This window comes from Cnephaeus nilssonii (assembly GCF_951640355.1).
Source record: "Cnephaeus nilssonii genome assembly, chromosome: 2".
Lineage (NCBI taxonomy): Eukaryota > Metazoa > Chordata > Mammalia > Chiroptera > Vespertilionidae > Cnephaeus > Cnephaeus nilssonii.
In genome coordinates, this window is record NC_137073.1 from 77239969 (window position 1) to 77267790 (window position 27822).

Genomic DNA, 27822 nt, shown 5'->3' on the forward strand with positions numbered 1-27822 from the left:
GTTAACATAAATCACAAGTTGAACAGATCAACTTTACCAGTAATGGGTAGAAAACTCTTAATGACAAAAGAATACACCACTTAATCTACCACATTTTATTGAGCATTTAGCCTAAGTCATACCTAGTAAACACAAATAATCTAAATATTTCCTAGTTATCCTGGTTAAAAGCTATCTACTAATATAAATAATTATTTTCTCTTTGAAACATCTTAATAAAAGAAATCAGTAAAATAATAGCAATCAATCTTAAAACATCTTAAATCTCATGAAAGAAAAATCACCATCAAGATAATTTGCAATTTTAAGAAAATCATTTACTAATTTTGTAGTCTCCCTCCAAAATGTATTAAATAATATTATAAAACAGTGGTTTCACATTATATATTTTGTGCCCAAGATTTTTCTTGAGGGAAAGATGATGAAAGAACCTTTAAATTGCCTGTGTTACCTCAACTATATTATGCATGTGAGGAAGCAGGCGATCCATTCGAACTTCAAGCAACATCACAAGTGCCCGGCACACGTTTTTCCGTACCTCTGGTTCTTCATCCTCAGCCAGTGCAAAGAGGTTCTATTACACAAGAAATATTTTTTTCTAATTAAGTATTCCAATACATTAGAAAGGTTTATAAATAATAACCAGTAATCTACAAGTTGGTAACATTTAAAAACCCTAAGAAAATATAGTACTAATAAAGACTGAATTAGTTGGCCTACAATATCTATATAATAAAAGCGTAATATGCAAATCGACCCGACGGTGGAACGACCAGTTGCTATGATGCACACTGACCACCAGGGGGCACTCAACTCAGGAGCTGCACCCAGCCTGCAGGCCCCGATTGCCTGATTGGGGCCTGCCGGCCAACCTCTCAGTCCCTCCCCTCAGCCGGCAGGCTCCGATCGCCCAATGGAGAACAGGGAACTGGGGGTGGGTGGCGGCAAACACAGGCGGCACCAGGCCAAGGCAGGTGCGAGCGGGGCCCCGATTGCCCCACTGGTTGCCCCACACAGAGCCAATCTTCCCTGGCAGCCAGGGAAGATCGGCCTGGATCGCAGGCCAGGCCTAGGGACCCTACCTGTGCACGAATTTCATGCACCGGGCCTCTAGTTAGATTATAAAATAATACAAATGTAGAATGATAATTGCCAAAAATCCTAATTTTGGAAAATGATCTAAAAACCATTCTTTCTGAGAGAGTATGATTGGTTGTGTTTTGAGGTAAGTTTTAATTTGTGAGAATAAAACGATGTCATTAGAACACGGGGACACTCATCCAGTTGATCCAGAAATAAGCATTAAAATAGAATTAGATTTACCCTTGAAAATTACTGTCTGTCAAGAGATTTAGTCCTACCAACTCTGATTCTTAAGGTGGTTAACAGGTACAGGTTCTATAAAAGCATCAGTAATTGGTGGTTAACAGGTACAGGTTCTATAAAAGCATCAGTAATTTGGGAATAAAATTTATACACACACACACACATATATATATACATATATGTAAACACACACACACACACACACACACCAAGTTTCTAAAAATTAATCCTAAACTGCCATTGTTCACCAGGTCAAGTACTGAAAAAATAATAAAAGCAATCAATCTCATACTGTTCTTAACAAGTTTCTCTACAAGGTTAAAAAAAAAAGTCTGAATAAAGACTGTTTAGTCATCGCAACTCCAGGATGTTTATGTAACTTTACAGATAAAGATACAGAAGTTTAGAAGTTAAGTTACTTGCTAGCCAGTGGGGTGATAAGAATTTGTTTTTCATGAAATCATGAGTAAGTCCACACTCATTATACTACACCAACAGCCTCCACTAGAACAAGTTGTCTCTTAAGAGGGTGCAAGCAGGGATGTGAAAAGAAAAAATAATAAATTTTTCCTATCTCACTTCTGAGATTCTACTTTATGTACAAACACACACATACTTTAAAAGCACTAAAAAGATCATTAAAATAAATAAGTAAAATCCAATGTGCCCCATTGTCTTTTCCCAGGAAATCACAAAAACATCTCCAAATAGATGAACCTAAAACCTCATTTCAAGGGGTAAGACAATGGAGAAGTTCAAATATCAAATATGGCAGTACATGAAGTACTGTTTCTAGCATTTAAAAAACTTTGCTTTCCCAAAGACCCTGATGCTTCCAAAACTCTGTAGCTCCTTTTTTAATTGTATATATTTTACTAGAAGCCCGGTGCACGAAATTCGTGCACGGCGGGGGGTTGTCCCTCAGCCCAGCCTGTACCCTCTCCAATCTGGGACTCCTGGAGGGATGTCCGACTGCCCACCAGGATCGGGCCTAAACGGGCAGTCGGACATCCCTCTCACAATCCAGGACTGCTGGCTCCCAACTGTTGCCTGTCTGCCTTCCTGATTGCCCCTAACCGCTTCTGCCTGCCAGCCTGATCACCCCCTAACCACTCCGCTGCCAGCCTGGTTGATGCTTAACTGCTCCCCTGCCAGCCTGTTTGCCCCCAACTTCCCTCCTCTGCCAGCCTGGTCACCCCTAACTGCCCTCTCCTGCAGGGTTGATCACCTCCAACTGCCCTCCCTTGCAAGCCTGGTCCCTCTCAACTGCCCTCCCTTGCAAGCCTGGTCCCTCACAACTGCCCTCCCTTGCAGGCCGGGTGCCTCCCAACTGCCCTCTCCTGCTGGCCATCTTGTAGTGGCCATCTTGTGTCCACATGGGGGCAGGATCTTTGACCACATGGGGGCAGCTATATTGTGTGTTGCAGTGATGATCAATCTGTATATTACTCTTTTATTAGATAGGATAGAGGCCTGGTGCACGGGTGGGGGCCAGCTGGTTTGCCCTGAAGGGTGTCCCAGATCAGGGTGGGGGTTCCCTTGGGGTGTGGGGCGGCCTGAGCGAGGGGCCTATGGTGGTTTGCAGGCCGGCCACGCCCCCTGGCAACCCTAGGGGAGGCCCTGATATCTGGAATTTATTTTCCTTCTACAATTGAAACTTTGTAGCCTGTGGCGGCAGCCATTTATGTGGCAGTTAATTCACCTTCTACAATTGAAACTTTGTAGCCTTAAGCGGGTGAGCCCGGCCAGGGTGTGCGGAAAGCTTTGCTTCCCCTGTTGCCGCTGGCAACCCTGGCCTGCTCTCTCAAGCTCCATTCTGCCGCCATTTGTTTGAATTTGTTTACCTTCTATAATTGAAACTTTGTAGCTTGAGTGGAGGCTTAGGCCTGCAACGGCTATGGAAAGCTTGGCTTCCTCTGTTACCTGGGAAACCTTGCTCTCTGTGGCTGCAGCCATCTTGGATTGGGGTTAATTTGCATACTCGCCCTGATTGGCTGGTGGGCGTGGCTTATGTAGCAGAGTGATGGTTAATTTGCATATTACCATTTTATTAGAGAGGATAAGGTCAGAGAAGAATACTGTTTTTCCATCAGATCCTCCTTTATCCTATCCCATATAATAAGAGAGGGGAGGAATATGCTAATTACCCGTTACGCCGTGAGGTGTAAGGACTGACCATGTAATGACCGGATCATGGATCTGCAGGAGGGTGGGGCAGCGAAGTACAAGCGGGTGGCAGAGAGCTACAAGAGGGGGCAGGGCAGCAAGCTATGAGGGAGGGGGCTGAGGGAGCTATGCGGGGAGGGGGGGGGTTTGGGGAGAGCTACAGGAGGGCGGGGCAGCGGGTGGAGAGCTACAGGAGGGCGGCAGTGACCTAGTGGCGCACGGATTCGTGCACAGGGCTACTAGTATGTTAGATTGCATCCTTCATTAAATTTGATGTTGTCTTACTTAATATGAATACACAGCTTTGCCAAGGTAGGTTATAGGCGCATATTACTAACCAATAACTTTCCATCAATAATGTCAAACTTAGCAGAATGAAATCAGCCCCTGATGAAAACACTGATAATGGAAGAAAACAATGCATTTATTCATTTAGTAAATTGTTACTGAGGGACCACTATGTGCCAGGCACCTCCTCTGGAGGGTTACTGCTCATGTAGGATGGAAAACCAGTTGACTCTTCTATAGCTATCAAGTAGCAGAGAAGTGTTAATATGGCATAAACACGAATGGAAAATATTTAAAATGTTGGGAAATGTTCTTGAATTTTTATTTTTAGAGAGAATTTAATTCCTTTTATTCTAAATTCTATTTCTGTATAAGATGCTGGTATGTCTATCACAGTTCCCTTAAGTTGTTCAAGAGTACTAAGAGGAAATACCATTGTAACTACAATTTCTAAAAATAGTAACAGTAGTAGTTAATAAGTAGAGTGCTTACTCTGTGGCAGGCACTGTTCCTATTTACAGCATCCTACCTAATAAAAGAGCAATATGCAGATTGACCATAACTGCAACACACAATATAGCTGCCCCCATGTGGTTAAAGATCCTGCCCCCATGTGGACACAAGATGGCCAGCAGGGGAGGGCAGTTGGGAGGCACCAGGCCGGCAGAGGAGGAAAGTTGGGGGCAAACAGGCTGGCAGGGGAGCAGTTAGGCATCAATCAGGCTGGCAAGGGAGTGGTTAGGGGGTGATCAGGCTGGCAGGCAGAAGCGGTTAGGGGCAATCAGGAAGGCAGGCAGGCGATCAGTTGGGAGCCAGCAGTCCTGGATTGTGAGAGGGATGTCCAACTGCCCGTTTATCTGGGATCGGGCCTAAACGGGCAGTCAGACATCCCTCGAGGAGTCCCAGATTGGAGAGGGTGCAGGCTGGGCTGAGGGACACCCCCGCTCCGTGCACGAATTTCGTGCACCAGGCCTCTAGTATATATATAATAATCCAACAGGGTAGGTCTATTATTAGCCTCATTTTACAGATGATGAAATGGAAAACACCAATTCATTATGGTGTCCAAGGTTAACCACTATTAAACTGTAGAGCTGTGAGTTGAACCCAGGTAGTCTTACTCCAGACTTCTAATATTATCCACTAACCTCTATATCAAACTAGACTGAAAATACCTTGAGGCATAAAATTTATTTCTATATCCCTAGAACCAAGCACAGTGCCTGATTCATAGTAAGTACTAAGGAAATGAGAAAAGCAAAACAAGATTTTCCCTCTCCAATAATTTTCCAACAAAAATGTGGCCTCTGAAAGATTAAAAAAAAAAAAAAGCTCAGAAAAAATAAATAATTTATTTGTTGAAAATAAAAGTTAAGCATGTAGGGAACTTAAACAATCCTTTCACAATGGAAACCAATAGAAAACAGAAGTACAGCAGGTCCTCAAATAACATTTCATTATAACATTGATGAGACATGGTAGGAATTTAACTCTTATTTATATCAATCATCCCTATGGTGAAATTGGTTTCATAATACTTGCTTGGCTTAAAGCCACAGAACGTATTGATGACGTAAAGTGAAGACTTCGTGTACTGTTCTTTAAGCTTGTGCCTTCAGATTCTTTATCAAGTTAAGTTTATTCAACCTCACCATATTGCAAATGACTTGGGAAATTTAATTTCCATATGCAACTGAACAGTATGTTGAAGCAGAAATTTTTATGCTGAAGATATTAAACATACCATAATCAGTATTTACATCATGATACAAGTGGAAAAATCAGTAACAGAGGAAAAGTTTATAATTATAAAAACTATATGCAATAAACATTATCTAACCTTCTCAAAAACAAAGGGGAGGATAAATCTTACCTCAATAAAAGAATCAATATGCAGCATCAGAGCTTGAGTTCTACTGATGATAAACTGATTGACACAAGCAACAGCATGAGATCTAGAAACAAAATTTAAGATTTAGCATATGCTCATTGCATCATTTTTCTATTTGCCAAAATCTTAAACATTCCTATATAAAAATATAACAATGTATGTACAGCAATACACATACACACACCCTAAAAAGAATGAGTAAAATTTCTGTTATTAACACAGAAAGAATATGAATAATATATGTATTAAGTAAAAAATGCAGGTTGCAGAGAAATATATTATTGCTCCTATAAAAGTGAAAAGTGTCTGAAAGAACATGTGCACATTTTTAATAGTAGATAACTGAAAAATGGAAGGCTGGATGGGTGCATAATGGGAATTTTATTTACCTACCGACTTAAAAATAAGCATTCCTTTGAAATAAAAAACTTGGAACAGTCTACAGCCTATTTGTTCTGACATAACCAATTCAATGCCACAGCAATTCTTAATGGCACTATCTAAAATCATTCTTAGCTCACAGGTCATGGTCATGGTTGGATTTGGCCCCCAAGTCAGTTTGTGAACTGGCCTAGATATTACTCCATAATGTGGCTACTCCCTACCCCTAACTTCATTTCCTATTATGCTACAATTTTTTTTCTCTTGTCACTCTAAAAGGCCTCTTCCCAACTCCAGAGCCTTTGTACTTGCTGTTCCATCTTTCCCTTGATTTTGCAAAAATTTACTACTTTACTTGGTGCAAGGCCTGTACAAATGTTACCTTTTCAGAAAACCTTCTATACAAAATACTTCCGAATCACTGTCCATAGTATTTATCGTGAAATTGTATTATTTATCAATTATTACCGTCCTGTAGGCCTCTTCTAATAACCCAACAGAAAAAAGACATTAGAGAAAATCACCACATACAGCCACAAACATAAGAGGTTCAACATTAGTGACAGAAAAGTAAGCCATTTTGAAATGCCATTTTATATCTATTTGATTGGCAAAAATTAAAATGTGTGACAATACGAATATGTATACCCAGGAAATCCCTGTCTCTCAGAAATTCCTTCCCAAGATTTTATGTCTTCCCTAAGAGAAACTCTTGCAAATAGACAAAAGGAGACAAGCATATAAATGTTTCAGTAGCACTACCCACAAAAGCAAGAACCTGGAAGCACCCAAAGGCCACTGGGTGTGCGTATACATGAATAAACTGTTTAATTGTCATGCAAAGGAGTAACATACAGTAGTCAAAACAAATGATCTATAGTGACACAATATGGATGAATCTTAGCAACATATTAAATTTAAGGTGCCAAAGATTAAATTCATATAATACCTTTTATAAAATTGAAAACCAAGATCAATAAAATTATTTTCTAAAAATTCTAATAGGGTCAAGTTGGGATTAAATATAGGTTGTTTTCAAGGTCTTTGCTTTTATTATAGTTGGGTTTGAGTGATTATTAAAAATAGGAAGTAACTAAAGACCGAATGGAAGTGGGAAATGATGAGAATGTGTCATAAGCTACGAAACGTAACCCAATTTGTGCACCTCTTGATTAAAAGTATGATTAAAAAAATAAAATGACTCTGATTTTTAAATTGCTTAGTCATGTGATGGATAAAACTGTATTTGTTTGCCTCATTCCATATTCTCAAAGTCTAATAGTTACTGTGAGAAGGAAATACATGCACAGTAAATACCAGTTAAACTGTATTGATAATGTATTAAATAATTTTGTGGAATAAAACTACATAAAGATGAAAGATACATTCAGTGCACAGATAAAATACACAACAGATATCATCATTTACTCAAATATACATTAAAATAAAATATTTTAACAGTATATTCAACAGAATCTCCAATGGGCAGTAATGAACATTGACTGAATGGAAACATTTCTGTATTGCTAAACTGTACCTTGTTAAGTTTTAAACACATGTATTATAATTACAAAATAAATTTTTATATCCAGTAATGGTGTAGCTATTATCAGGAATATGTTTTTTTGGTATTTCTGTTTTAATTGCTGAGAACTGGTCACAAAAAAGTAAATTTCTTAGAAGTATGCAAATCACCACACTTTCACACCTCAGTGGAAATGTTAAATGGGGGATACTTCCTAGGGAATATGAACTCTTCTATCTAATTTCCTATGCCAGGAAGAGTAAAATTTTATTTTGAAAATATTTATTTGCATGACATTACCCACAAATAAGCATCTATTAAGTTTCCACTATGAGTTTAACACTAAGTACTGCTTAAGAGGACAAGTGAAATTAAATCGAGGTAAAAACGTAAGAACTAAATAAAGAATTTAAGCAAGAAAAAGATTCCCAATTTACCCTCTGGTCACACTGTTGAAACCACAATCCTTTGAAACACAGCTTGGAATCTTGAAGTAAGCCCCAATGGGCATCTGAACCAATAGTTAAAAGCCTATACACTAACGTTCATTCAGTTGTATATCCCTGAATCCTCTAGAAACTATGCAATTTCTACTTTACATAGTAATATATTTGACTATTCTACATAAAAGCATGATGGACTGCCAACTGTAAAAAAAAACAACACAAAAATCAAATGACAATCAGAAGAGCAATGACTTTTCCAGAGAAACAATAAGCAAAGTTCAAGTTAGAAAAAGCATATGTAATTGAAGGGGAAAAAAGTACAGCAGGCTGGAGAACTTTTGGTGAAATTACAGAGTCTTACACACTTCAATGTAATAAAGGCATCATGATAATTATAGCATGATAGGACAACTGATAACAAAATCAAAGGCCTACTTAATATCCTAAATATAATGGTATTTCAAAACTAGATGCTAGGCAGTTTCAAGGAATTACAGATATAGAGAAAAAAACAAAACAGACCAGGTTAACTTCAGAACCAGCCAACCATGTCCACTATGTGATTTCAGAGTGCACTAAAAAATCTTTCCATCATCAGGATTAAAATGTGGTGTGTTTTTAAATAAGTAGGTTGTAAGCCCCTTAAACTAAAATCTATATATATAAAAAGCCTAATATGCATAGTGTCCCCTTGGGAGTTCAATCGCTTGCTGACCACCAGGGGGTGGTGTGGAATGAAGGAAGGCCCCGCCTGGCAGCAGGCAGCTGCTAGGGACCCTACCTGTGCACGAATTTCGTGCACCGGGCCTCTAGTTACTTAATAATTTAGATGTCATACTTGAAAAACTTTTATTACACAGCTGCAAATAAAGGTACTTGTACTTGGCAAGACTCATAAATTAAAAAATACAAAAACAACCCAACAACAAACAAACACTGCCCAAACACACTGAGTTTTAACCTTTCACAAGGAACCTTAAAAGCATAACTGTTAACCATTACAAATGTAATTAAACACGTAGAACTGTCATATTCAATAACAATTTCATCAGAAAAAGTCAGTATTTTATGGGCTTTGTTTTTAAAGGAATAAACTTCAGTTATCAAAATTCACCTTTGTGGAATATCTAATATATTTTGCTAGTTACAAAAATAATAAATAATGCAAAAACAAGAAAGTGGTAAGAATTATACCAGAGTTTATAAATTAATTTAGTATTAGCTATATACCTTATTTTTGGACTACTGTGCTTGAAGAACTGTAAAAATTTTGGAATCATGATGTTAAGAGGACGATCTAAAACATCACTATCTAAAATCTCAGCAGAATCTTCACATATCTTCTGAAGGGCACCAAATGCTCCCTATAAAAGACATTTAAATTATTAGAATTAATTAAAAATTGAAGTCATTTCAAAAGTAAATTGAGGAATATTGACTAATTTGTATGAATTGTTTTCAGTTCACATAAATGCTTCCTCAAAAAAATCTGTAAATTTAATCAATTTTATGACAAATTATTATACCATTAAGTTATTTAAAAAAATCTCGGTTTAAAAACAATGATACATTTTTATTTTACCATTAAATAACTTAGAATGAGAAGATATTTTGGTTGGCAGAGATTGTACTAATTCAAAACCCTAATTTCTGAAATATTCTTAATTTAAGTAATTACCTTTTCTCTTTTAAGTACTATCAGTTTGTAAAACTCTATACTTACATATAAATATATCTAACCATTATACCACTTCTCTTTTTTGAAGCATAAAAGAGGTCTTAATATCGCTAAAAAGTTACTTACATGTAAGACATTTATTGGGTAATGGTGACAAAATCTGTTAGAAGGGTAGGCAATTCAAATTGGCAACTATTTCTCTCTAGTCATTTTTACACCAAATGGGCTAACTTAGAGCTCTTGCACACAATATGTAACCTATTAGTCCATCCACTTACATGCTTTACTGCTTTTAATTCCATTAGCAGCTCCCAGGAACTTATTCTCCACAGTACAATTAATTTACGAATACTGTCTCTTTAAAGTATGACTTATGTAGTAGCTACTCCACAATTTCTAGACTATTGCAGCTAAAACATTTTTTTTATTCTTGGAAAGTGCTTGCTTAAAATTTTGATCTCTTTTTAATATTACTGTTATACCAAAGCACTATTTAACCTGTTTAAAAATACAATTGCCTTTTTTTTAATCTTCACCTGAGGATATATTTTTTAATGACTTGAGAGAGAGAGAGAGAGAGAGAGAGAGAGAGAGAGGAAGCGGGGTGGGGGGGAGGGAGGGAGGGAGGGAGGGAGGGAGGGAGATAGAGAGAGAGAGAGAGAGAGAGAGAGAGAGAGAGAGAGAGAAAGATCAGTTGCCTCCCATACATGCTCTGACTGGGAATCTAACCCACAACCTTTTGGCATATGGGACAACACTCAACCAACTGAGCTACCAGCTGGGTGTACTATTTAACTTTTAAAAAACTGTTACCTGATGGCTAAATATTATTCAGTTTTCCTGTAATGTTATCAGTGTATTTCTAAGGCATTACTTGAAAATACATACATACATACACACATACGTGCATATATATATATATATATATATATATATATATATATGAGAATGCAAGTTTTTTTTTTTTCTTAGAGTCTTTTATAAAGACTGTTTGCTAACCTTCTCCGTTTCCCAAGTCAGATCTGGCAACAAAGTGCCCCATCGCAAGACCTCCTGATTTTTAATGTTAGGTTATTCCTGTGCCTTCCCTGCCCTGCCTCCAAGCCATGCTCTTATTTGAGAGGAAGAGGGGTCACTGCCTTATGCAAAACACCTATAATGGTTTCCATTTAAAACAGATTGCTACCTAAACCGGAGCCCAGTTAATGAGAGAGTCTTAAAGTACTCATTAACAGTGAGAAACTGTAGAGGAAATTCAGACTCACCTTCCCAAATGAAAAGGTTGCTACTGATCTGATCAGTGGTGAACAATGAGATATTACAATCAATGCATGATTAAAACTAGATTAGACATGCCATATAATAAGAGGCACAAAAACAATTTAGAGAAGCTGAAAAAATACTCATGGTCTGGGAATTTAGTCAATCTTCAAAAAATACCACCTCAACTGATTAAGCTAGACAATAGGTATTTATTATAGATATATACAGATAACCAAGGAAAGTTTTCAAATACAAAAACGGGAGATATTTCTTTGTAGGAAATATAGTAAAGATGTTTTAAAACTTAGTCTTTACAGAAAACAGTAAGAAATGATCACTAATGTAAAACACAAAGGTAACTTTAGGTTTTTGAGTTTTGAAATATTTCCAGAGAAAAAACTTCAAAGGTTTCTTAGTACACAATAGCACAAGAAAAATTGTATGATGAAGCAAATATTTTTACCTCACAAGTGTTGTAATCTTCAGAATCCAATAAGCTACAGAGTTTTGGTAAGAGGTCAGGCCAATTCTGCAATTCTCCCTTGGAGGCTATGGTTGTAATCAAAATACCTTGAAAGAAAACACACACTTTTAAGAAATCTGACTGCATTATGTTAGGTATCGTCATGTGAATAACTGCACACAAACATGTGCAACACCATCCCCCACTTACTAAATGCCCCAAATCAGCCTAAGACTTGCAAACCATCTAAATAACATTCATCAAGGATCCCCATACCACCACAGCATAAATCAGATCTGTTTCTAACCTGTTTTTTTTTTAAACACTTTACCCTTTTTTATTTTTAACAAGTATCTGTACAGAAGACTACAACTTGTTCCTCTCTCCAAGAATAGTTCCACTAATTAAAATCACTCCTGTTTTATAGAAATTACAAAAGAATAAAACATGTACAAAAATTTTAGTATCATGTATTACTGGGTGAGGAGTATGAGTCTGCTACATTCAAATAAAAATACATCAAGAAGTTAATAACAACTCCCCAGCTTAACCTAGGATCATAGCCATCGAGGGACGTACCGTATTTTCCGGCATATAAGACGACCCCCAACTTTTCCAGTTAAAATATAGAGTTTGGGATATACCCGCCCTATAAGATGACACCCGGCGTATAAGATGACCCCCGACTTTTGAGAAGATTTTCCTGGGTTAAAAAGTCGTCTTATACGCCGGAAAATACGGTAGGTATGGAGAGAGAAAATGGAAAGTTTCCCACTTACTGGATCAAGGATGAATCATTGGCAAGGTTATCTGGGAGAACTGAGTGGCACACACTGACAATGACATTGTGAGGAGATTATTTCAACTGTGTAGTGCAGCTTAGTTGTGATAGTTACACACATATGTAACAAAGTTTTGTGTTAACACAAACAAAAAGTTTGTGTTAATCTTTTTCTCTGCCTTAGTAAATTTTATATTAGTAACAAAGTTATACACTTGCCAATTATAGATCCTTTTATCTAATAAGAGTATAAACTCTGATAGGCAAATTATAGGTACTCTAAGCTTCAAAATACTAATTTGTAAAACATTTTTTAATAGTGCTCTTTTTAATAGTTATTTTGAGAATTCAGTGAGATATGCACACAAAATGCTTGTTATACAGTAAATGCTTAATGATTACTACTAAATAGCAAATTCCACTGTTTTTGTGTATGAATTCTCTTTGAATTTTTCTACCATTAGTCTTGAGAAGGCTGTTCCCAATGGTAAAGAGCTACAAAATGTAAAGTTGTTGGTCAATATTTATTCTTAGCTAAAAATTTTTAAATTATGTGGTAAGGGTTAATATATGGATAGCATTTTAAAGATATCAGCCTTACTGTAATAGATGTGTAGTAAGACAAAAAAGCAGCAAGACTTAAATAGTAGGTCTGTACCTTCTGCCAATTATTCTTTCCCGAAGTTAAAATATAAAAGAACTGAGAAAAAGAGAAAGCTCTAGATCTGCCTAAATGAAACCAAGCGGTCTTAAAACAAGCAATAATAAAAATAAACTTAAGTAACACCCTGGCACTAATAGACCGCTAACATTCATTATTTCTGCTAGGAGAGATTGAAGAATGTTGACAGACTAATAAATTCAAATTTATCTGGCTCCATATAATCTTATCTACTACTGAAAAGTCTTCTAATGACTAATATAGTTGCAAAAAGTGAGAAATTTTAATTTTCTGTGTACAAAAAGATGGGAGTAAAAATTGGTATGCTCAGCAATACCTATTAAATTTTAAATGTTTAAAAAACACACTTTGACCCAGTAAATGCCACTTCTATGCACTAATTCTATAGAAAATTTCCCACAAGTGTATAAACACATTAAAGGCTGATGACTGAAATAATAAAATCACAAACCAACTCAAAGAAAAGGCAGTGGTCCTAAATTATTACCACTTATTAATGCATTTTCACCAACTTTGACTAAGCAACTACCAGGGACCCTTGGGTCTCACTGGACAAGAGAACTTTTACTGTAATCGTAAACATATACAAAGCATTTAAGAGTAGCAATGAAAAATTTCCCCATCACAATTTAACTTGAAATGGATGAAATTCCTATGAAAATGGTGTATCATATAAAAAAACAACCCCGTTACAAACAAGATAAGCAAAATTTTAACAACATAACTTACCTACGGTGGCTCTAATCAGAGGAGAGGAGTCACCAATATTGTTTAGACATTCGCTTTTAATAAAGTCTGTTACGCCATTTGGGAAGTTCTGAAAATGAGCTTTCACATTATTCTTCAAAATGAGACCACTCAATGATCGTGTGGGTTCATCTGTAGTAAAATGACAACAGTACTGAGTTTTAAAGTCATTTTCATTTTAAAATGTTATCAAGAACAGTAACTTTAAAAATATTTGCATTCAACAACTGATTATAATATTTCATAATTTTGCTATAACCAGGAAAAAAAATATAATAAATGATTTCAAAAGATTAGCTCCATGATTTTATAGTTCAGGGTTTCTCAACCTTGGCACTATTGACATTTTGGGCCAAATAATTCTTTGTTGTGGGGTGCTGTTCTGTGCACTGTAAGATCGTCAGCATTATCACTGGCCATAGATGCCAGTATCATTTCTCCAAGTTGTGACAACTGAAAATGTTTCCAGTTAATGTCAAATTCTGGGGGAAATTGAGGGAGAGGAATTGCACTGGGTTGAGAACCATTAATTTAGTTTAAGAGTTAATTTACTTTATATATGACCACTGTACTAAAGCTTTGTTGAAACCTGATATAAACATCAAATTACAGATCTGAAAGTATTAGTTACTAAAAATATCCCATTAAAAATCAAGTGGACAAAGAATATATGGGGTCACCTTCACATACAAATAACTGCCGTTCATTTATACCAAGTTTTTCACTTGCCTCTGAGCTAAAAAAAAAAAAGGGAGGGGAGTAAAACAAGTTTAAAATTTCCAAAAGTATCTTAAAAACAGAATTTACTTTTTAAAAATCATTTAATCCATAGGTTTAAATGTTCAAGAAGTAATTTAATACCTGTAGACTATAACTGATCTTACCAATTAGCATCACCATCAACAATATTAGCAATAGTTAACATCTTCTGAATGTTTATCAGGTACTAACCACTGCTAAGTGCTTTGCAAGTAGTTTGCATTTAATCCTCACAACCTCATGAGATGGTAATTATTCCCACTGCACAACTGAAGAAACTGAGGCCTTTGCCAAAGTCACACAGAGCTAAGTGGGGAAGCCAAAATATCAACCTCAGGGGTCTGGCTCCAGAGCCTACACTTGATGCATTGCATAGTTTCACCCTCCTCAAAGGGCTAGAAGACACAAAGAGCTGGTATGTTGAACAGAATATGCTTTACAGCACTATTATTTCACATACCTTATTAAAAAATAAAATACCCAAGCTTGTTCCAATTAGTAGTACGCTCCTAAAATCTGACTGGCACTGAAATCGTCAAGGGCAAAACACATAGAGAGGCAAAAGATAGCCAAGTTTCTTTGCACGTAAACCCCATTCAGGCCACCACAGCAATATAGCCAGAGATTTTATATCACCATTTAAAATCTCCTTTCCGAGCCGTGGTTTGCCGACCACTGGGTTAGCCCATTAGTTAAGTCACATGATTTTATTTTAAATGGCATGTGTATTTATTTACAAGAAATACACTATGTTGTTTTGTTTTGTTGTTAATCCTCACCCATGGATATTTTTCTATTGATTTTTAGAAAGAGTGGAAGGGAGGGAGGGAGAGAAACTTCAGTGTGAGAGACATTGATTGGTTGCCTCCTGCACACGCCCCAACCAAGGCTGGGGATTCAAGCCTGCAGCTGAGGTATGTGCTCTTGACCGAAATCGAACCCGGGACCCTTCAATCCACAGCCCGATGCTTTGCCCACTGAACCAAAATGACTAGGACCACTACATTACTTTTACAATAAAGGTTACAAGATGAAGGGTTTCAATATACAACATAAAGTGAAATGATTTAAAATTTTTATTTTAAATATTTTATATTAAAATATTTTTAATTAAAATGAAAAATATCCTCTGTCCAAAATCCATTTAATAAAGCCACCAAGTAACCATTGTCTTTTATAAAAAAAAAAAAAAAAGTAAGACTTTACTTCACTGGGCTTCATTTTGCTCATTTGTAAAGTGAGGGAATTACTAGTAGATGAGCTCATTTCTGAGGTCTCTTCCAGATTTAAACTTTTACTCCACCATTCAGTGTAAACACACACACACACACACACACACACACACACACACACACACACAGAAACATCAACTACATCGATTTGTTCTTCCATGCATTCATTGTTTGACTCTGTATGTGCCCTGACCGGGAATCAAAACCCGCACTTTGGCGTATTGGGATGATGCTCTAACCAATTGAGCTACACCGCCAGGGCAAGAAATACATTTTAGTTAGTGTCTGGAAAACCTGAATAAAATCCTTTCCAACATTTTGTGGTTTTGTAACTAATAGGTCTTTTTGAAGGCAGTTACACCAACTTCTCTTGCTTTTGTCTGCTTTTTCAAATACTTCTGATGTACCTTTATACACCAAGAAAGCTTTGAGAAAGAGTATAATATTTTAACCATCTTAATATTTGGAATTTAGGATGAGGACATGACAGAGTAGAAAGCTTGGTGAAATAAGCTTAAAATTTTCAAGTGAATCATAATAGAAATATTCATTTACTAAGTAAGTTCTTTTAAAAACAAATAGCATTGCCCTAGCTGGTTTGGTTCAATGGATAAGAGTGTCGGCCTGAGGATTGAAGGGTCCTGGGTTTGATTCCGGTAAAGGGAATAAATATGCCTAGGTTGCAGCTCGATCTCCGGTGGGGGGCATGCAGGAGGCAGCTGATCAATGATTCTCTCTCATCATTGATGATTCTATCTCTCCCTCTCTCTGAAATCAATAAAAAAAAGAAAGAAAAAAAAGCCTGATATAAAGGCTTAGGAAAAAACATACAGTAACAAAAACAAATAGCATTGATTTAACTACCAACTATTGTAATATACAGGGAAAATATACTTTATTAAGAAACATGTATCCAATGGGGGGAAAAGGAGACCTATCTAATACTTTAAACAATAAAGAAATTAAAAAACAACAACAATGTATCACCCTGGCCAGTTGTGCTCAGTGGTTAGAGCGTTAGCTTGCAGACCAAACAGGGTTTGATTCCCAGTCAAGGGCATGTACCTGGGTTGCAGGCCTGATGTGTCTCACGTCTAGGTGTCTCTCTCTCTCTCTCTCTCTCTCTCTCTCTCTCTCTCTCTCTCTCCCCCTCCCTTCTACTCTCTCTAAAAATCAATGGTAAAAATATCCTCAGGTAAGGATTAACCAAAAAAAAAAAAAAAAATAAGTACACTTATCAAACTAGGAATATTAATTTACGTTAAAGATATGCTGATGGAATTTCTAGTTTCTTAAAAAGTAGGGTTAGAAAATTTGAAGCTTCTATTACATTCCTCAATCACAAATTAAAACCCCTACAATTTAGAATATTATTCAAAAATAATTCAAAATAATTCACTCTACTGTATGTGGATTATTAAAATCTGATACAATTTATTAGGGAGATTTTACTACGCACTAAGGCCATTGACCGACTAGAGCTTGGAGCTCAAACCTTGGTCTAGTAGTCTAACACAGGCATTTTATAGCTGAAAAAAAGAGGTAAATGTGTCCGAGCCTGAGACTTATTTCCTAACTCCAAATGCAGTGTTTTTACTAATTGCACTATGGCTTCTGAAACACTAATCACTGAACAGGATATTACAGTACTTTCATTTACAGGGCAATAAATATCTGAGTGCTTTCTGTATCTGACAATGTTCCAAGAAGGGAATATTCAATTCAAAGAACTCTATGAATACCTCTCACTACAAGGTAAGCTCCATAAGGGCAAAGATTCTTGTTTATTTTGCTCACTTCTATTGCCTCTGAGCCTACAAAATACCTGGCAAAGAAGTGTATTAAAGAAAAAAAAAATCCAACGACTGTTATTTAAAAATCATACAAATTTTCAGGCTTTAAATTGTCACAGAAGTAATTTAAATTTAAGATTTATAGAAGAATAGTTAGTAAGCTAATGTATAATGTTAAAAGTTTTTAAAAAGTTACAAGTATCTATAAGTAAGATGTTCCCATTTTTTCCATTAAACTTTAAAATAGTGTATAGCCATCTAAAAGAGGGTAGAGAGGGCAGAATTAATCAAGCGATTAATTACTTATCTCTGGTGATGGAATTATAAGTGATTTTTCATTTTGGTTTTATGTACTTTCAACTGTTTTCTACAAACACACATATATTAGTAAATCCTGTATTCATTCTGTGTATTAAAAGGAATAAAGAATAAATCTTTATGCCATTCTTGTACAAGGATTGAAGCAAAATCCCAAAGCAGACTTTGCAACACTCTTTTCATTTGCAAAGAATGAGGGAATTTATCAAAAAACGATTCAATTAACAAATGAATGCTTACTAATAAGCATCTAAATGCTTAGAGTAGTATAGTAACTCAAATCTCTTTGCTTATTTCACATCTCTAAAGCAGGTGGTTACTACAAAAGGAAATCCTTTGAAATTAATAATTCCCAGTATATTTTAACAGGCCCTACAGACATTTTTCGTAGTTATTAACATAGACCCTACTTACCTTCAGATTTTAATTTTGTCAGAACAAAAATCAGGTAGTTGTTAAAATCTGGATATTGATTGAGTTGTTCCAGTTTCTAGAACAAACAGTAGTTAAGGAAACTTCTCAATGTAATCTAAGAAAAAAAATTGAATATTTTTAATGTAAAATCAAGAATTCCTTTTTGTGGTATTTTTAGCTTTGCATGTTTTTTTAAAGAATCAAGTTATCTTATTAAAACCACCAATATGCTACTCTAAGAACACACTAGTGGTTGTGTTAAACAAATCTCTTAGGTGTTTTTGGCTGAAATATTAAACTTAATATTTTATGTAAATTATACCCAATACAACATAAGCCAAGTTCCATCTTCGGCATGCTCAAAATCGCAAAATTATTTTTCAAAATAGAATTTCTTTGAACTTTAAAAACCCCAACCAAAAATATTTTTAACTTAAAAAGGGCTTTTATTACTCATTTGTTCTTCAGAGTTCAAACATTAAGATTAAATGTCATTTATGCACAAGCCTACATATCCAATTTTATTACATAAAGTCAGTATTATGAAATTACTACACTGCAATAGTGCTATAATTGTTTACCACCCCCAGGATTTAACATTTTCAGTGGTACAAATATGCAGGTATTTTATCCTGTTTGCAGTCAACAATGACATAATACTGTTTTGTCTTCAAGCCCTCTTAATCTCTATTATGCTTTTTACTAACACCCTTAATTGTGTTTTAATAGACAGAAATATTTATGTCTTTACTCACTGGACCTAACTTTATTAAAAAATTAAATACATGATACAAACTCAAGGTACACTGTATTATCTATTTATTACATACTGGGATACCCTCAATATTTAGTGGTCAAAAATGTAAACTAACTAGCAAAATCACTATCTAGAAAAATTCCAACGTGTGATTGACTACTTTATTTGTCCAAGAAAAACCCATTGACTTCGTTTTTTAGTGAATGGCCAAGACTAAGATCATATTGATAGACTAGTAATTTTTCATAAATATTTCCTGACAAGGTTTACTTTCTTACAACTGCCACTATCTATACATACTATTATTACAATGATCTTTCAAAAAGCTCTCAAGCCTATACAAAAAAATAAAAACAAAAACATTGATACATTCTTTCCTAAAGAGACACAAAAGAACAAATTCATCATTAGGCACTTTGAAAATACAGAGTAGTGTGGATTTTTAAAACTGGTCGCCTCTATCTACTGAAATTTAACTTGTTCCTTACGAAGATGGATAGATGGCAAACAATGCTCCAGGTACACAGAATAAACTTTAAATTTGATTGTTAGCCCAAGTACAGTACCAGGCATATAAAAGGTATTTAGTAAATACGTATTAAAACAAGAAAGTATGATATTCAGTGCTATATTAAAAATTACAATGTGGTTTAGGGCTTGGCTAACTTAAAAAATTGTCATTTAATGTTCAATTCATTAAATATCTTCTATCATTCTCAGAGTTATAACACAAATTGACTGAGCCATAATAGGGTTTAGGATACAAGCTCCAACAAACCCCAAAACTACTATTCTTCCCTTGGTATTAACAGTATTCAAACAAAATGGCTTAAAAAAAAATTCAAGCAGACTTCCATTTTTAAATGAGCACAGCACATTAACCAAGAAGCTAAGATTTGAAGTTACAGCAATGCAGTACTTCTTTGAAACTTATGGTGCTTTCTTTTTGATGTACACACACACACACACAATTTCCTTTACCGTCTTAAATTTAATTAAGCCCAAACTACACTAAAGTAGCTTACTTACCAAATTCCATATTTAGTAAATTTTGCTGCCTATTAACAATAAACACCAAGAGACGTTTTTGCAAAAATAGACAAGTTTTTCTGAATTAACTTCTTTGGTCTTAACAGAGATAAAAGGTTATTTACGATCAGGTGAGTGAATTTGTTTCCTTTATTGGCTCCAATTAGAATTCACCCGTTGTCCACAGTTTAGGGCACTACTGAAAGCACACACAGCAGGTTTTGCTTCTTCTCTAATCCTTTCTGTCTCTAAAATCGTAGCAATAGGACCGCTACACCAGCTAACTCCATAAAAGCTTGGATAATTGAACAGACATCCTTGAGCCAAAGATTTAAAAAGAAAATCTCATTTGGGAGCCAGCAACAGGTGTTAGTACGAACAGCCCAGGGACGAGGTCTGAAAGCCCCCACCTCTACGTCTCCAACCCTTTTAGGGAAAGGGCCTGCAAGTAACCCCAGGCCCCAAACGGCGGCAGTTCAAACCCCGCGCCAGCTCCACCCCATTTCTGGCCGGACGCTCGGCGGGAGCCCCGCCGCTCCAGCAGCGCCCACCACCTGGCCTCTCTCAGCCCGCAGGCCCAACCGGGCCAGGCGCGTGGTGAGGGCCGGGCCGCCGGGGTCCGCACTGGGCCATGCCGCCGCGCTGCTCCCCACCCCCTCCGCAGGCCAGCGGTGGGCGGGCCGGGACGTGGCGGCCCGATAGGCGCACCGGTCGCAATCGTGGGCGGCGGCCCGGAGCCCCTGCCTCGCGCGGCCCGGAAGTCGGCGGCCCGGAATCGAGCACAAGGGCCGCGTGCGCGGGGCTCGGGCCGGGCAGCGGCGGTGGCGGGCGGGCCTCCTCCCGCAGGCGGGCGGAGGGCGGAGGGATCCGGGGAGCGGGAGGAGGGGGAGGGGCGGCGGGAGCCACCCCGCGCCGGGAGCGGGCCCGGCGGGGCCAGCTGCGCGGGCGGCGGCGAGGCCTCGGGAAGGATACTTGTTGCACGGTTCTCTGGATGGTGGTGTCTGGGGACTGGGACTCCTTCAGCAGCTGCAGGATTTGCTGAAGTCCTTGCTCGTCAGGTTTCCACTCATACTCCATTTTGGTTTGCTGCAAATAAAGCCAGAGACAGGAAGAGACGGAGCAAATGTTACTACTCCCCATGCACAGGCCCGAGGGCTTCCCGCGCCGAGCAACCCCTTCCTCCCCGCCCGAACGACCCCTGCGCTCCCCAGACGCCGCGGACCTGTCTGGGTGCCCTGAAGGAAGTCTCCGACCGCGAAACCCGGGGGAACTGATCCTGGCAGTCCGGCCGCCAATATCTGCTGCTCCAGCCGCCGCGGCCGCCGAGCGCAAGGAGCCGACCAGACTGAGTCACCGCGAATTTGCAATCTGGCCCCAGATCCGCTCACGGGAGCCCCTGGGTCCTAATGCCACGCAGTTTTCTTCAACCCTATCCAACTAGAGTTCCGTCAGATTATTAATGATTTACGGGATAATTAGAAGTCAAATCCTTATCAACCCGCGAAAACACTAAGAGATCTAAATTTGGTTATTAGTCATTTTAAGTTAACATGGTGCAAAATGGATGACTGAAACAGGAAAAAACAAAAAAAAAAAACGAGCTAATTCCCCTGACAGCTCAACAGTACTGAGCAGAAATAAAAATGTTTACATTTCAATTTGATATACAAAACCAAATACTAATAGTCTCAAATATTAAAAATGCATTGCAATCACAACTCACACCTCAATAAACACTAAATGTTGCATTTACATTTGCAGAACTTGATTTTTTAAATATATTATTTCCTAAAATAAAGTTCAAGTTTTTTTTTAATTTCTTTATTGATTAAGGTATCACATATTTGTCCTCATCCCTAAAGTTCAAGTTTTGAAGTCTTATTACGTGAAATAAATTCCATCTGAAATAATCACTTTTCACAACTAAGGGTTTTGGGCTGAAGGAAAAACAAGAAAATACTGAAATTTACAATTGATAGTGTTTAATTTTATTAAAGTGTTTTCTTATATTTTCTTATTTGATTCTCTCATTGGGGAGGTATTATTTGCCTCATGTGGCAACCATGGGACAAAAAAGATCTGAGCAAATTAACCAAAAGATTAGGAGGAGAATATAGGTTTCTTATACAAGTTGCATCTGTGATAATCAATTGAAACTATTGTATCAATGAAAGTTCCATTAAAAGTAAATGCTTAAAAACAAAACTTAAGTATAAAGCATGAATTATTTGTAAAAAAAACAAATTGAGTCTGCTGAAGGAGAGGATTTTTCATTTGGTCCTACCACTACTTGATGGTTTGACAGCTGAAATTAGTCCCTTCCTACGAGTACCTTCCTAGTAGGGGTTAAAAAAACAGACTTTACGGCATCTCTCATTAGCATTATTTTCTTTTCTTTTAACCTTTTCCTCTCTCCTTCTTCACCCTTATTTTCTGCTTACTATCCTGTAATCCAGCTTTGCTCACCACCTTCTACAGACTTCCTAAACAACCCAACCCCCCAAAACTGCCGTATTTAAAACAAAAAAAGGATCATCGGAACATAATATCTATTAATAATATTGTAGTGATTTTATTCCAGTCTTCACTTTTTATGTTTATATGTACGTTATATTTTAGAATGAGATCGTCCTGTTTCTTGCCCAACCTTATAATATTAAGTATTTAAAGTATTATAAAAAAATAGCATTAATAGCATTCCATTGTATTGCTGTGCCATTATTTTAATAAACTTTTGATTGGTATAATATGTATATAAACCTGTATCTTAAGCATACTAGATGCATTTTTATGAACATACCTGTGTAACCAATGCCCACATCAAGATATATAGATGATTATCTGTATCAAGGTTTCTCTTTGTACCCATTCTGTCATCAACCCACCCCAAAGTAATCTCTATTAATTTCTATCATTATAGAGCTTTCCCCTTCCCTTTTTTCTTTTATACTTCAGAAACTTTAAAAATATTTTCACACCTTTCTCTAGTTTCACACATACAGTTGTAGTTTTTTTTTAAAGAACATATTACATACTACACTATTAACTCTATAATTTTTTTAACACATAATATAGCAAGGCCATCATTACAAGTCATTGCATACAGATTTAACTCACATTTTAATAGATCACATTGGTCTTTGGAATCAATAGAAAATAATTTGTTCAATCGTTTGTTGAATGGCCTCCGGGTTGCTTCTACTTTTTTGCCACTATGAAGAACACAGCAAAAAACATTTTTGTACTAATGTCCCTACAAAGTAGTGGCAACCCAGTGGAAGTATTAGGCCAAAAGTAAGTGTACTTAAAAATTTCGAAGTTATTTACAGATTACTTTCTAAAAACAGTTATGCAATTCATACTTACCAGTAATAAATGTTTCCCATATATTCATCAGCACATTCTTCTAATTTTGTGTGTGAATCTAATGGCTAAAAATTTACTCTCTCCTGATACTGGAATGGGGGTGGATGGGGAACCTAAAAGTCAGAGCCACCGTTATGAGTTGTTGGAGCTGCTATATGCACATCAACCTGTGGAGGTGACATTTGGATAGCTTATTTAACTCCTTAGTTTCCCTTCTGAACAAGAAACTAAAGCGGGGCTCAATACCAGCCAAGCCCGAAAGGCATCTTCACCATATCCATCCTGAGGATAACTGCCCCATAATATCATTACCGCCCTTCCTTCTTTGTCCTTGCACTCAAATAAACAGAAGTCTTTTTCTTTTTAAACAACTTAGTATTAAGAACATTTAATATGATCAGCCTATGATGATGGGATAGGGGGACTGAGATAAACTGTTCCCTCACACCTTACTCAAAGTTATCTGGAATAAAGTCTCTCAAAAATACTTGATTGGTAATATCTTGATAAGAGATCTCAGGCCACTTTGCACTTCCATACTTTTTTAAAAAAATATATATATCTTATTGAGTTTTTTACAGAGAGGAAGGGAGAGGGACAGAGAGTCAGAAACATCGATGAGAGAGAAACATCGATCAGCTGCCTCCTGCACACCCCCTACTGGGGACGTGCCCGCAACCAAAGTACATGCCCTTGACCAGAATCGAACCTGGGACCCTTGAGTCCGCAGGCCGACGCTCTATCCACTGAGCCAAACCGGTTTCGGCCATACTTTTTTTTTTATTGTGGTAAAATATACTTATTTATAAAATTTTGCATTTTAACCATTTTAATTGTACAGTTCAGTGGTATTTAGTACATTCTCATTGTTGTGCAACTATTATCACCTCTATCTGTGGAACTTACCACATTTTAACAACCTTTAAAATTAGGAGATCACAGGGTTATTTAAATAATGTCTGAAGTACTTCAAGCTAACTAAGCACACCAGAACTATGAGGCAGAAATAATTTAAATAGTAACCTGTATCTATATTAATTAACTAGAATATCAAGATTAATACTAGATTTTCTTTAAATAATTATTCTTTCTGCATGTTGAAGACAGGTCTAAATGTTCCCAAAAAAGGGGAGTAGTACTTCAAATTTTTCTCTTTTAGAGTATTTAAATTATGCTGATAGGTACATAACATTCAATGGTGACCCCCCTCCCCCCCCAAAAAAAGGTATTTCAATAAGCCAAGACAGTTTTTGAACTATCTAAATAGAAGATGGTACTAGAATAAAAAGTATCCTGCAAGAGGTAAGTTATTGTAAGATATCATTTTGGGCTTTCAGAAGACTAAATCTTAAGAGTCCCAAACTATTTAAGAATTTAAATGTACATAAAAAACCTAAATTATAGCTGAGAATGATATGAGGTAACAATGCCAGACTGGCTGATAAAAGTAAAAACATCTAGTTTCTTCCCTGTTGAAGGGGTGGTAAAATATAGTTTAAAAAGCAGGCAGGAGGTCTGGATTCAACCCACTAAGTTTAAATCCTAGTTCTCCCACCTAGTAGCTGTGAAAACCTAGACAGGTAATCCCCCTGAGCCCAGTCCCCCAACTATAAAATGATAATATACCAACTCTGTAATAGGATTATAGGTACCTGCTTGGCATACAGTATGATTTAAAATACAGCAGTTTTAATTGTTACATCAATGGGTTCTAATGCCTACAAGATAAAATCTAACTTCTATTCATGAAAGAGGCTCTTTATGATCTGGTGCATAAAGAGTTGTCCCCTTTAGGGACAACTTTAGTCTCTTACCACTCAACCTCCAACTTTATGCTCCAGCAGCAACATCAACTGTACCTTCTATACCTCTAAGCATCTGAATAGGGATTGCTGATCTGGAATTTCCTCTTTAAATTTGACCAGTTGGCAAACTCCTTCTTACTGTTCAGAGTTATGCTCATCTATTCAATTTCCAACTATTTATTAGGAGTCTTCCTTGGCACTATGATTGATACTAGATACTATTTATCTTCCCTGACATTGTTCCAGGACCTCCCCAGAAGACTAAAGTGTTTTTTTCATTACAGATCTATACTTTATAGCTTTTCCCATCTTAGAAACTGTCATATTGGCTTATAATTATTTCTAGGTGTGTTTTAGCAATAGATTATGTGTTCCTTGAAAGCAGTGACAGTGTCCTTTTGCCTTCTTTGCCTGGCAAAGTCTGACTCAATAAATAGTTGTTGAATAAATACTATTGTTACTGCCATGAATTGAACTAAGTAAATATTAAGTTGAGCAACTACCATCTGCTTAGTGAGCACTGAAGATTCTAAGATCTGTAAAATATCATTCTTGCCCTCACTAAGTTCTCATTTTAGTGAGAGAGACAGATGCGCTCTCTATGAATGAAGTATGCGAATGAAGTGCAATAGGAAGAGAGAAGAAAGCAAATATATTTGACCAGGAAAGAGAAAAGTGCTTTTCCCTCATCTGGTTCAGAGCTTTTTTTTTTTTTTCTAATTTCAACTAAATTCAAACAAGTATTTACTGAGAAGTCAGATGCTTTCATCTATATGGTGAATCACTATCAATGTGATAAATGTTGCCATCAGTGACGTGATTTCCCATAATGGTGAACAACTCTTGATAGGTTCCAAACAAAATAAGGTACAGTCTTCCTTCAATAATTTTGTGCCTAGAAAATTCAGCATTTAATTAAAAATCCTAAAAAAAAATTCCATGTGCATATGTAAAATTGTGTTAAGCTCTAGGTTCTGACTATAGTTATAAATAGGTTTTATTTTTTCACCCATGTGACCATCTAGTGGGACACTGAAAAGTCATGCAGTACTTAAGACAATTATTACTGGTGAACATCTAACACCCTTCAGCCCCACACACTAAATGAAAATAGCACCTCCAGTTAGTAGGACAACACCCAGAGAAACACTGCCTCAGTGCAGAAGGAGTATGGTAGGGAAAGCACAAGAGGCTGTGGGGACATTATGCTAACCCAGTTAGGAGGTCAGGAAAGAATTTCTCGAGAAAGTGACTTTTTACCTGCAATCTAACAGGAATTACCAAAATGTGAAAGTGAGAGGAAGGCAGGGGCCAGGGAGACCTCATAGGCCATGCTAGGAGGATGAGACTTTATCCTAAGGCTAACAGAAAAGTTGTGAAGGGGGTTATAAACTGGTAAAATATATAATCAAATAAAAATAAGGAAAATAAGCCCCAACCAACTGCTCAGTTGGTTGGAGCAACATCTGTACATGAAAAAGGTTTCGGGTTCTATTACCAATTGGGGTACATATGGGAGACAACCAATCAATGTTTATCTCTCACATTGATATTTCTCTCTCTCTCTCAAATCAATAAGGTGAGGGTTAAAAAAAATAAGGAAAATAATTATTCCTCCTAGGAAGTAGACATGGGGAAGAAGAGGTTCATCTAATTTTGTTCTGCATTATGTTAATTTTCATAATGAGCAAAATATTTTTATAATAAAAATTGTTTTCAAAAAAGAAGAGGTTCATCTAATTCTGGTCTGTATTGTGTTAATTTTCATAATGAGCAAAAGTTTTTTTATAATAAAAATGGTTTTAAAAAAACCCATCAGGCTGCAATGTAGGAAATCACTGGAAGGGCAGGAGGAGCCACAGGACGATCTAACTGTCCAATATACATTTAAAATAGAGTTTTCGTTTGTTAGGTAGGGAAAAGGCTATCATGTTTCAGAGCCAAAATACAACCAAAAAGTTTAGATATTTAAATATTAGGGACTTAAATATATCTACTATTTTGTCAATTATAATGATAGCTAATATTTTTGAGTACTAGGCAATATCCTAAGTACTTAGATATGTTAACTAATTTATTCTTTAAAGTATTCCTAAGTATTTAGATATGTTATCTATTTCTTAGTTAAATTAGTAATTTAACTAATTTATTAATTAGTTACAAGTTAACTAATTAATATTAGCTACATTTTACAGATAAGTAAATTGAGGCACAGAAAAATTACTTGCTCAGCATTACCACAGATAGTGACAGAGTCATGATTCAAAAATCCAACTAATCTGGCACTAGAGTCCAGTCTCTAAGCTCCTGACATATTGCCTTTCAATTTCTGTAAACTGGTAAACTAATAATAAATAAAACCATTTGTATGCTAAATAAATAAATATTTGACACCTTTGTAGTAAGGTAAAAAAGAAAAGTAAAAAAAATCACATTTCACTGTTGTAAAAATTATAATAGATCTTAAAAGCAGTATGTATACAATGTGAAAATATAATGAGACTAGAAGCCCGGTGCACGAAATTCGTGCACAGCGGGGGGTTGTCCCTCAGCCCAGCCTGTACCCTCTCCAATCTGGGACCCCTCAAGGGATGTCCGACTGCCCATTTAGGCCCAATCCTCACGGGATCGGGCCTAAATGGGCAGTCGGACATCCCTCTCACAATCCAGGACTGCTGGCTCCCAAATGCTTGCCTGCCTGCCTTCCTGATT

The 27822-nt window shown here is 36.7% G+C and overlaps 1 protein-coding gene across 2 annotated transcripts in view; it reads right to left on the reverse strand.

Annotated features, from left to right (window-relative positions):
* TNPO1 (transportin 1) overlaps window positions 1-27822 on the reverse strand; it is a 90024-nt gene that overhangs the window by 32545 nt on the left and 29657 nt on the right. Inside the window, exons 1-8 of one of the 2 annotated variants that reach the window (XM_079788036.1) lie at window positions 21162-21496; window positions 20912-21025; window positions 18154-18229; window positions 13620-13769; window positions 11428-11534; window positions 9254-9387; window positions 5654-5735; window positions 452-574 (exon numbers count right to left, since the gene is read on the reverse strand). In XM_079788036.1, the coding sequence (XP_079644162.1) occupies window positions 452-574; window positions 5654-5735; window positions 9254-9387; window positions 11428-11534; window positions 13620-13769; window positions 18154-18229; window positions 20912-21016 (777 nt within the window). In that variant the 5' untranslated portion in view covers window positions 21017-21025; window positions 21162-21496. Of the gene's footprint in view, window positions 1-451; window positions 575-5653; window positions 5736-9253; window positions 9388-11427; window positions 11535-13619; window positions 13770-18153; window positions 18230-20911; window positions 21026-21161; window positions 21497-27822 lie in introns of those variants that run through there. The other variant, XM_079788035.1, reaches the window with a different exon arrangement.